The sequence below is a fragment of the Myxocyprinus asiaticus genome, chromosome 23 (genome assembly GCF_019703515.2).
Source record: "Myxocyprinus asiaticus isolate MX2 ecotype Aquarium Trade chromosome 23, UBuf_Myxa_2, whole genome shotgun sequence".
Classification (NCBI taxonomy): Eukaryota; Metazoa; Chordata; class Actinopteri; order Cypriniformes; family Catostomidae; genus Myxocyprinus; species Myxocyprinus asiaticus.
In genome coordinates, this window is record NC_059366.1 from 27,609,946 (window position 1) to 27,621,469 (window position 11,524).

At 38.9% G+C, this 11,524-nt stretch overlaps 1 protein-coding gene across 2 annotated transcripts in view; it reads right to left on the minus strand.

Annotated features, from left to right (window-relative positions):
• The window catches only part of LOC127414348 (coiled-coil domain-containing protein 85A-like), a 68,252-nt gene extending 61,650 nt beyond the window's left edge, over positions 1 to 6,602 (minus strand). The window contains exons 1-2 of one of the 2 annotated variants that reach the window (XR_007892782.1): positions 6,274 to 6,602; positions 4,198 to 5,680 (exon numbers count right to left, since the gene is read on the minus strand). Coding sequence is in view for 1 of the 2 variants with exons in the window: in XM_051652310.1 (XP_051508270.1) it covers positions 4,705 to 5,680; positions 6,274 to 6,513 (1,216 nt within the window). In the remaining variant the exon portion in view is untranslated. The remainder of the gene's footprint in view (positions 1 to 4,197; positions 5,681 to 6,273) is intronic. The other variant, XM_051652310.1, reaches the window with a different exon arrangement.
• Between the last annotated feature and the right edge of the window lie 4,922 nt (positions 6,603 to 11,524).

The following is an 11,524-nucleotide window of genomic DNA, read 5'->3' on the forward strand; positions in this document are numbered from 1 at the left end:
AAAAAAATTCCAGGTTCAAAGTTAAGCTTAATTGACAGCATTTCTGGCAAAAGTTTGCTTAACACACAAAATAAATAAATAAAAATGGACTCAATCAGGGATTTACCAGCGTTACAGCATATACAGTACCATATTACAGGGTTTACTGATGTTAAATTGTCATCAAAACAAAGTTGTAATATTGGATATAACTTTCTTAGATAAGGGTTAGAAAGCAACTTTATAGACCTCAATCATGATAGCACATATAATGTTTATGTTTTGTGGCTATACTTTAAAAACAATTGTGAATGTTTATGGACTGGTTCCATTCACTTCCATTGCAAGTGCCTTACTGTAACCACATTTTATTTATTTTTATTTTTTTGTTTTTTTAAATAAACAAAGGACAAATCTAAATTATTTTTGTGGTAATCAACATTTATGCCACAAATTCTGTCGATTGAGCGTAACTTGTATTGAACCCACAACATTCCTCTCAGTGTTAATACCAAATACTTTCCATGAAAGGGGTCATGACATGAAGAATAAAAATTTCCTTAATCTTTTGACATATAAGTGGTTTCAGAACTCAAAACTTACTCTTCACTGTGAAAAGAGCATTTGTTAAAACCAAGATGCCAAAACGATGAATTTTCTTCTTCCTCCACATTGTGATGTCACACTGTGGTATATATTTGCATCTGGCTGCCTCCACAACAACACATCAACGTCTACTTTTCCTTATCACTTCCGTAGCCCTGCCAAGTAGTTGTGATCAGTGAGATGACAAGGAGAGAGCAGGTCATTCAAAAACAGACAGCCAATCATAACAGTGGGCATTTACTGTCAACACTTAAAGGAGAAGCAGCACCAAAACCGAGCATTTCTGACAGAGGATCAGAATGAGGGTGGAAAATTATCATGTTTTTCAAAAAAACATTTTACAAATATTAGAAGTGAACCTCAATGTCATGACCTTTTTAAGTTCAAAGTTGATCAATTTAGGCATGTTTAAAAGTAAATCACTTATAAAAAAACTTTCACAGCTCACTTAAAAACTTTCTCACTTGCTTCTCTTTGAACTCTTAAATCAGATTCCTTGCAGCTATTACGTTACTGATATACTGTAGCTTTTTTATGTCAAATCAAAAACTAATCCAAAACAAATTAGAATGTGGCCGGAGGGAAATAACATTCTGTGATTTCTGCTCCTCACAACTCTTTACAGAATGATAAACTAGGTTTTGCATATAAGGAGTTGAACATTTCCTTGGTAAATGTGAAAACAGAGTGGCAGAGTTTTATGTAGCTCTGGCAGGGCCATAGCAAGGTATTCTGAGCCCCCTGACTGTATATTGCTCTGGGCCCCTTTCCTATTAAACATACTGTTTAGAATCTGTTGTAGGGCCCTTCTGGACCTGTGGGCCCCTAGAATTATTACCACCTTTCACCCCACAAGCTAAGTCCCTGAGCTCTGGGTTTGGACAGTACTAAAGTGGTTGGAACAGAGATCAAACAGTCAGTTTTAAGAAGTCTTCGCATTTATCAACCACATACACATAACTGAATATTCCTCTTTTGGGACCTCTCCCACTCTGAACTTATGTATAAGGCTGTCGCAAATGGACTAAAGAGGGGCTGGATCAGAAAAATCACAGGGCCACAGGACACATCCCAGGAAGGGAGGAGAAAAAGTTAAATCTGACTGTAAAACCTTCTTAAGGGATAATCCAGGCTGGCTGGCCGTGACCAACTGGGTAAACTGTAATTCCCTACTCAGAATAAGAACATGTGGTTTTGGTAAAGAACACAGTTGCATGAGAAGAAGGCAGTCTAAAAATCCTTTTCTGTTTGATTAACCAATAAATATTATAAAAATATATATGTATTTCTGGATAATTAGATCCTGAGGATTATGAGTCGCTACTGAAACGTAAATTCGGTAAAATCTTGGAGAAAACTGAGAACAGATAGAGAAGTAAAAATGCACCAAATCAGAGTATCAGTGGAGAAACAGGAGAGAGAGCTTTGGTCTGAAGAGATAATGTAAAAACACAAGAGGAAATGCAGAATGTGTGTCTCAAGCACAGCAAATGATTCCGAGAGAAAGAGAGAACAATAGCTTATTCTGTGTTCGTTTGCTGGTGATGTCAAAAGACGTGAAGGAGCAGCAAGATTGATCTCAGTACAGGCTGTCTTGTACCAAGCTTGCACACAAGGCTTTTGTGCACTCAGAGAGGAAAGTAAATATTTCAGTTGATTCTCCTAGACAGCAGTAAGATTAAATGGAGAACAAAGGAGAACTTTTCCAGAATTCTCCTGCTTCTCAGATGTTTTTCCTGACAAAAAGACCCCAATAATCACACATGCATCTGAGTTTCAGAAGAGATCTCAACAATGTATTAGTCTGCAATAAAAGATACAGATTGCATTATGGACTGAAAACATTTCTCATTAAATTGGTCCAAGATCAAATCTTGACCTAGGCTTTGCTATATACAGTATATTAATTGTATGCTGTAGCACTATACTTTTGACTGTATGTAAACAGTTGTTTCATTTGTGTCCATTTTGATTTCTCCTAAGAATTTTAGGAGAACCATCTATTATCATCTAACAACATATGTATTTAGAACAATATGAGGGTGAATACATTTTCATTTCATCCAAGAAAAGGCAAACTCAACTTCTAACTCAACTCTATCCACCAGGAAAGATACTTTAACAACTCCAACATACCAATCTATTTCAGAATTTCACATACAAACCAGAATAACAGTTCTCAAGTTGTGGATTTCTCTTTTCAAAGCATCCGTTTTTTTTTTTTTTTTTTTTTTTTTTTTTGTCAGTAAACTCAGGTATTAATTAGCAGCTGTTATTTTCCTATTAAACGCAGCATAAGGTAAACAGCACACAGCTTCAGAATGTACAGGTATCCCACGGCCCTGGCAAGCCTCACAGCTCAGCACTTTTCACCTCAAAGAAATCATTTGCAGATTTTAGCTGTAGAAAACGTTATGCATCAGGAGGAGAGCCTGATTTTCTTCCTCTTTGTTCTGCACATATTCTTATTCTCATGGTTTGTCCTCCAATAATGTTCACTGCAGCCTTTTTTGATCAGCCATTTTCAACTATCAGTGCTATTAACAATCTATTCAAATCAAACTGCTATTCTACTGTAAATTCATACAATAAAGTGGCAGGGTGTTTTCTTTGAAAGTATCACAGTAAAGTAGTAAAGTGCAATTTTTCTGAGAGTATAAACTAGCAAAGGTTAGTATGAGGCTACATTAGATCCTATTCATTCTTACATTGTTAAATTTGCCAGTCTAAAAGAGATGGTTGCAATGGTTTCCAGAGAATCATACTTCACAATTGGCACACAACACATAAAACTTCAACACCAAGACAAATCCTTCAGAAAAAGCAAGCAAGATCAAAGTGATACTATAATAATGTATATAGTGACAAGACCCTGTTGTGATCTGTGCCAGCATTTTGTGGTGTGTGTATGTGTGTGTGTGTGTGTGTGTGTGTGGGCAGGTTTAAGTGGTTTATGAGGACTTTTTTTTAGGTTACAAACTGGTAATTACAAGGGTGTTATGCTATAAATGTGGTTTATGACATTTCTAGTGTCCCCATAATTTAAATCACTTAAAAAACATACTAAATGATGTTTTATTGAAAATGTAAAAATGCAGAAAGTTTTTTGTGAGGGTTAGGTTTAGGGGTAGGGTTAGGGTTAGGGGATAGAAATTATAGTTTGTACAGTATAAAAATCATTATGTCTATGGAGAGTCCTCATAATGATAGCTGCACCAACATGTGTGTGTGTGTGTGTGTGTGTGTGTGTGTGTGTGTGTGTGTGTGTGTTTGCTTTTGTTGGGTTGTTTATGATAATTCTACTAAGCGTATGCAGGTGTAAGTATGAGGCTAATTTTTGAGTGCTGCATAATGTACAAATAGTTGTATGAGATTATGTGTGGGTGGGTGTTTGTGTAATTCAAGAGCATTTATGTGTTGCGGCATTCAGCTGAACCACATGATATACAACAGCCACTCACAGTGCTATTTGCATACATTACAAGCAGATCACTGTGAAATCTAATGGAAAGGGAGTTTTGAGAACATAAGAAAAGGGATGACAAATAAATAGGAGTCTCAACACTGCTCTTATTCCAGCTCTGCTGACTCATACTTTGCCACTCCACTCACCTGGGTGCATATGGCAAATACAATGGTGTCCACTCCTGGTCCTGCTGGGCAGCACTGTCTTCTGGCTTTCGATGGGCCTCTGAGCATTTTGGTCTTTGATTGATTACAGTGTTCCCTTATCTGGGTTCCAGAGCATAAAACAATGGCTTAGGAGGCACAGGTTCAGAGGCATGATTGACAGGAAACAGCTAAAGCCTGCAAAATCATGGCCCAAGAGGACCAAGACTGGACACCAAGGACCTTTACCAGCGATGAGATGTTCTGCTCTAGTCAGACAATAAAGCCCCTGCTCTATCTTCTCAATGCCTCTCCTGAACTGAGCAAAGAAAAACTAAACTAAATGCATAACATGGCTGGCTGAATTGGCTGGGAATGGGGCTTTTCTGGAAATAATGCCCTCCATGATGAAGGATGACCATCCCCTCTGCATGTGGTGTATTCAAATGGATCTCCATGTATGTCACTGTGGGTGCTACAGCAGGCTCCAGTCAGACCCACCGTTCATACCGTTATAGATGCTCCGGTGATGAGGTGACATCTCCTCTCCACCTGGCCTCTTCTGTGCCACCTCCCAGCCCGGACTACCAATCTTGACATGCTCATGACTGGCACTGTACTGATGCCTTAACATCTCAGGGCTCCCAGATATAATGCGGCCCTTTTGTAGGTGCTCTGGTGTCCCTGATAGAATCTGTTTCGGCTCTGGACTCCCACACACGCTACCCATGCTCCCCCTGTGCTTCTGGAAAAGGTCAGGGCTGCCAGCCGGCTGAGAGGACACCAGCAAGTGTTTCGAGAACTGCTCTGGACTTCCTCTGGACAGACTTTTGAAGAGTTTCTCTGGACTGAGCCCCCGCAGACACTTATGCTCTGGACTGGAGAAGGACCCGCAGCGAGACCGGCACACCTGGGGAAAGGTATGCGCAGCGTACTCTGGGCTGGTGCTGTGTCTGCGGCCTGCATGCTCAGGACCTGGTGCCTCCTCCCCTGAGCCTGGCTTAAGTAGGCTGTCAGGACTGCCTCCAGCTGGGCCACCCAACAGCTGCTGTTTATGTGGGAGATGGTCAGGGCTGTCGGTGCTGCCCGCGCTGGAGGTACTGCTTCCATCACCCACATCCCTTAGTAGTCCAGGCCCAGGTCCGCTGGCATGAGACAGGCTGCTCTGGCTATCAATTGAATTCCTGCAGCCGGCTGGTCCCCCGGTACCTGATGGCCCACCAGTGGATAAGCCCTTCTCCTCATCCAGCATGAAGCACAGCTCTCTCAGTTCTAGGTTCTCCCTCACCACTTCCTCCTGCTTCTGTTCTAGCTCTTTCAGCTTCTGCAGGAACAACGTCACTTCCTTACGCATGATCCCTGCACTGTAATGGCCCAAGTGCTGCCACTCCCTCAACACCTTCTTCCCTTTTTGCCGATCATCATCCAGAAAGCAGCAGAGATCTCTTAGCTCCTGGTTGTCCTCCTGGAGCTTCTGATTCACCTCCTGGAACAATAAAATCTATGACTCAACACTGATGTGTAAGCAAGGCTAAAGAAACAGATGAAAGTGAAGTTAAGCAAACGCTGGCAACAATGCAGTGCAGTGGAGGACAGAGTGCACAGAGTACACACACAGCTATTTTAGTATTGTGTACTGCTTCTGAGCAGCAGCCTTTCAGACAAAACATACAATTAAAAAAATATATACTGTACACGTCTCCATATTAACGAAGTGAATTACAATTAAATTAAGTTTAAAAATTTTTTGAGGAATTCATGTAAACCTTCCAATCATGCACCTCATGAATTTGGAAAAGTACAATGGCATCTCATAAATTATATCTCCCTTTTGGATTGGATACTTAAGATAATAAAAAATGTGTATTATTATTATTATTATTTGTAGCTATTTAAAAGACACATGACTCGAAATTCTTCACATTTCGGAAATGACAACTAGCTAGTTAGACATTAAATAGCAATGTGTTTTGTTTAGTTTTTATTTAGGAGGCCAAATATTTTCGGAAATCTAGTAAATAACCACTAAATGGCATGGCTAATAATGCACCCTGAAACGGTTAAACAGGCTCGTCTTACCTTCAGACCCCGTATCTCGTTCAGGTGCTGCTGAAGCCTGCGGTTCACCTCTCGGATGAGATTGCTGTGGTCCACTATAACACTCATCTTCTCGGCTTCGGCTCTGCGCAGCCAGCGCACCAGCTCCTCCTTGCTCCATTTCAGAAGCTCCTCATCCGGAAGTTTGGAGAGGTCCTCTGACGGACCTTCTGCGCTCTTGGACATGGTTGACTGCAGCTGAGGCTGGATGGGCTTTTCCATTCTCCTGAGCAAATTATCGAAGTCCTGGGCTATGAAACAAATCGCAGACAGTCCGCTAAAATCCTTCGTTGGCACTTTTCCGATATACTCCTTGTTATGATCGAATGCTTGAGACTAGCGTTCTGCCCATGCTGTCCCCTTTGAGGACAGAGATGCATCCGTTGAGTATGAACTGGGTGGAACCTCTGTCTCTATGGAAGAGACTGTGCTGCTTTTCGTCTGTCCGTAAGCATGCTGTCCACCTCAGTGCGGTGCTGAACTTGTGGCCGCTTCAGTGCGCTGGGAGTGCGACAGCAGGCTTTCAATTTGGTCGACTGGCTGAGTTGTGATCTCTCTCTCTCTCTCTCTCTCTCTCTCTCTCTCTCTCTCTCGCTCTCTCTCTCCGTTTCGTCACGCCCCTTCTCCTCCTGGAGACAGGTGACTTTTTGTTATTGGGCGCCACCTGGCGCAACAGTACGGAGCTCAATTAAGTCCACAAGTTCACCATTTCAGGTCAAAATTGTTTATACCTGCCACTTTACACATTTCTACTAGCTATTAAACAGTTTTAATAATTAAATAAATTAATAATAATAATAATTAGTTGTAGTAGTAGTAGTATAAGCAATTGTTAAATGTAAAACAAATAGCAGACTTGGAGGGTGGTCCTTAAAGCTATTTATTCATTTGTATTTTAAATAAATCAATCAATTTAATTGCACACAATTCAATTGCACAATTGCACAAATCATTCTGATTTGGCTGGTCTGTGCTCTTAAACACTGACAACTTTAAAGCATTCTGGGATGAATGGTTTAGAATGACAATGACAACAGGGATCTATAAAAGGTCTGTGAAACTAGTGTCATAGCACAGAGAAGTCAATTTACAGAACATAACCCTGTTTTGGAAAATGAGTTGCCACAGGTATTGTGGTATTGTGTAATATGTGGGTCAGCAGACAGGCTGTCATCTCCAGTTGTTCAGATAAATTCTTTCTAAAAGCAGAGGAATCTGTTTATGGACAATTTTATTTACCTTGTGGCTCCTCCTTATGTTTGATTTACTAAAATTTGAACCAACAAATGTAAATTCAATTTATTCAAATTCAATCTGTTTTAATTCAGTATATTTGTACAGTGCTTTTCACATAACATCTTTATGGAGAATAGTGCCATACAACCCCCCTTGAGCAAGCTCCCGTAAAGGTGACACTGACGAGAAAATCCTCCATAGCATGTTTAGATAGCATGAGGAAGAAACCTTGGGATATACCAAGACTCAGCAGGGGGAGCTACACTTCTCTGGTTGGCACATGTTTAAACAAATTTGGACAAGTATACAATAGTCCATCCAAGGGACACTGGTTATGGCTGACACTGGATGAGACTCCATGATTCAGATAAGAAGGGTGAAGGGTCGATGAAGAGTCAGGGCTGGATCTGCAGACCACAACCCTTGTAACACAGATCCACTGACATGAAGTTAAAAATGATGGTGACAGGAAAACAGGACCTGTTTTATACAAAGCAGAATATGAAATATCACCTGTAAAGTCTTCTTTTATTTATTTATATTATGAAGAACATTGTTGTGAGAAAATATGGCGAACACTACTTTTAAATTTCTCTGAATTGTCTACATGTTTCCATTTGGACTGCATATTAAGAATATAATATAATATAATAATAATATATTTTCCCCCCTCTATTTTCTGTAAAGGTGCATTGGAAAAATATGTAGGCTTTTCTAAAAAGCGCTATACCAATAAAACTGAAATATGAATATTAATAATAATAATAATAGTGAAAGGTTTATGATCATCTTTGTTCAGATAGGTGACTGTAATTCCATCCTGGTTAATAAGTTTCATTTGTGCACATTTTGATCATCTATTTCTTTGAAAAGCTTTCTAAGGAGAAAGAGAGTTAGACATCTTTCCTGAGCCACAGTCAATTTTTAAAAACATCATGGAAGATGGTTTGACTACATTATACTGATTAATTTATGAAGGGATATAAGGTCTTATTCATCACACTCTCAGTGTAGGCTACTTTAGTGTGCAGAGCTGTTTCCATTTGATGATTCAATTTTTATTTTATGAGCAGTGCTGGAGGAACTCTGCATCAGTTTGAAAAGAATTATAATTTTGATTCAGTTGAGCTCCTGCTCAGCCTACCAGATTTATTTTGCATTAAAGAGACTAAATATTTATAAGGAAAGAGTTCCACATATTTCCATCATTTATGTAACTCTGGAGATTCCAACTGACACCAGACATTCAGCAAGCCATTTTAGTCCATTTTAAAATGACTAATTAGTCATTTGCTGACACTTTGGGTCAAAGCAATTTACAGGACACTTATTACAGAGTAAGGCTCCACCAGGGATAAAGTGCCTTGCTCAAGGCCACAATAGGCAAACACTGATGGGTTTAAAGAAATGTTCCAGGTTCAGTAGCTACAGATTAAGCTTAAGCTCAAACAACAGTGTACTCTTTCAAAATTATAGCCACAAAAGTTTAAGGTTATTTGTACTAGCATGGTTTTAATTTGGTAAAATCGCTAACTAATCTTATACACATAAAGTTATGTCTAATTTTACAACCTTGTTTTCATGACGACGTAATGCAGTTAAACACCTGGATACACTAAAATTATGTTAACACATATAATGTTAATGGATCAGTGAAGTGACGCTAATTTTTGGTACAGATCTATGAAATTATTCAAAATTGCATAAATCTATGGTGATCATAATTTTAATTTCTGATATTAAAGTCATTCTGATATTTTTTTCTTGGGTTTAAATTAAAAAATGTCATGTGGCGTAACCATCCAGAGAGAGTAAAAAAAAGAAGAAAAAAAAGTCAAAGTCTTATTAAAATCTGAAATTCTTGAAAATAGAAATGTTGGCATGAGTAGTGCAGAATAATCTTTTATTATAATTTCTTTAAAAAAAAAAAAAAAGAAAAGAAAAGAAAACAATTGTGTTTTAGAATTGGCTATAATTCATATATGAAAGCAAATTTGTCCACCACATCAAAGTCATATGGTGTAACCAACATGTAGGTAAGGTACCATTATTTATTTATTTTTATTTTATTTTATTTATTTTTTTATTTTTTTGACAAAAAAACAAAAACAGGGCAGACCCCTTTAGACCCACATGATCGTGTGTGAAGTTTTGAATAAATATGTGATATTTTGACATTTTTATGAAAAGGCACATTTTGTTCAGGTGTAACCCTTAGAAAACTTTGTGATATATATATATATATATATATATATATATATATATATATATATATATATATATATATATATATATATATATATAATCCTTTATAAGTGTTTTTTTATTTTATTTTTTATAGTTTTTCTTATTTTTAACACCCCAGACAACCTTATATGTCAATGACCCTTATGTCTTGTGGCTAAACGTTTGAAACTGTGTATTTTAACATTTATCCACCTTTTTCCTGGGGGTCTTACTGGGGGAACGAATGTGGGTGGGACTTCCACTGGAAGTTGTTCTACAGCATTCCCTAGCTCTGGCTGCAGTCATTTTAAGACCGTGTTTACAGCTTGTAATAAGACATGTTTCGGATGATCCGATTGCAATGGTCAGCGCTAAATATAGTTGTAAACGGAGTGCAAAATGTTTTGTGATTGGATCACAAAAAACACGTACAAAGGTAGTCAAAAATCACATAGCATTTGAGGTTTAAAACGGTGTCCTGATGCGTCCCGGACAGCAGCAAAGCACCACCACTCACCAGTCAATCACCCGCCGAACAAATGTTTAAACTTACGTGCGGATTTAAAAGAAAAATAACCGTCTGATCGCAAAACTTCAAAAAGCAATTACATACCCAAGTATGAGAACTTCACAGCTCTTCCTTAGTGTGTCTGTCTGATTTGAACATGAAGGGTGACAAGATGACAAGCACACACATCTGAAGCTGAACTAGCACAGGTACTCCACTAAATCAACCAATAATTTTGCTCGAAATGTTGCGTTTGTGCTTAGATTAAATCTCCACTGCATCTGGGAGAAACAGCGCACCGGTTTTGTTCGCGCTTTCTTTGTCTTTATGACTTTTTTGCAGTTTATTAACGTTGTTACACACTGATACAGCGATTGATGTATGTCCATACGAAATCATACACGCTATACTCAAAAAATTTTTTGAAGAAGAAGCCACTGCTCTAAAACCACCATAAAAAAGCCATACTACAGTTTGCAAGTGCACATGGGAACAAAGATCTTACTTTTTGGAGAAATGTCCTGTGGTCTGATGAAACAAAAATTGAACTGTTTGGCCATAATGACCATCGTTATGTTTGAAGGAAAAAGGGTGAGGCTTGCAAGCAAAAGAACACTATCCCAACCGTGAAGCATAGGGGTGGCAGCATCATGTTGTGGGGGTGCTTTGCTGCAGGAGGGACTGGTGCACTTCACAAAATAGATGGCATCATGAGGATTTTTGGGCAGAACTGAAAAAGCGTGTGCAAGCAAGGAGGCCTACAAACCTGACTCAGTTACACCAGTTCTATCTGGAGAAATGGGCCAAAATTCCAGCAACTTATTGTGAGAAGCTTGTGGAAAGCTACCCAAAAAGTTTGACCCAAGTTAAACAATTTAAAGGCAATGCTACCAAATACTAACAAAGTGTATGTAAACTTCAGACTTCAGCTGTAAGTGCCTTACTGTAACCGCGATTTAAATAAATGAGGGACGAGTTGAAATGATTATTTGTGTTATATCAGACTTAGCCTACTGTATTTTCCTCTTTTTTAATACACGAGGGGGTCGGGGCGGAATTATGTCACAAATGCTGTCGATTGAGCTTAACTTTTATTGAACCTGGATCATTCCTTTAAACGACATTTCAGCAGGCTAGACCATTATCTTATACGCGTATCAGGGATAGTGCGCCCGTAAAGTGGTGCGGTGAAGTTTCCCAGGTTGCACTCAGAGGACACGGGAGGGAGAGAGTTCGGTTGAAGGGGCGTGTCTACGCTGTACA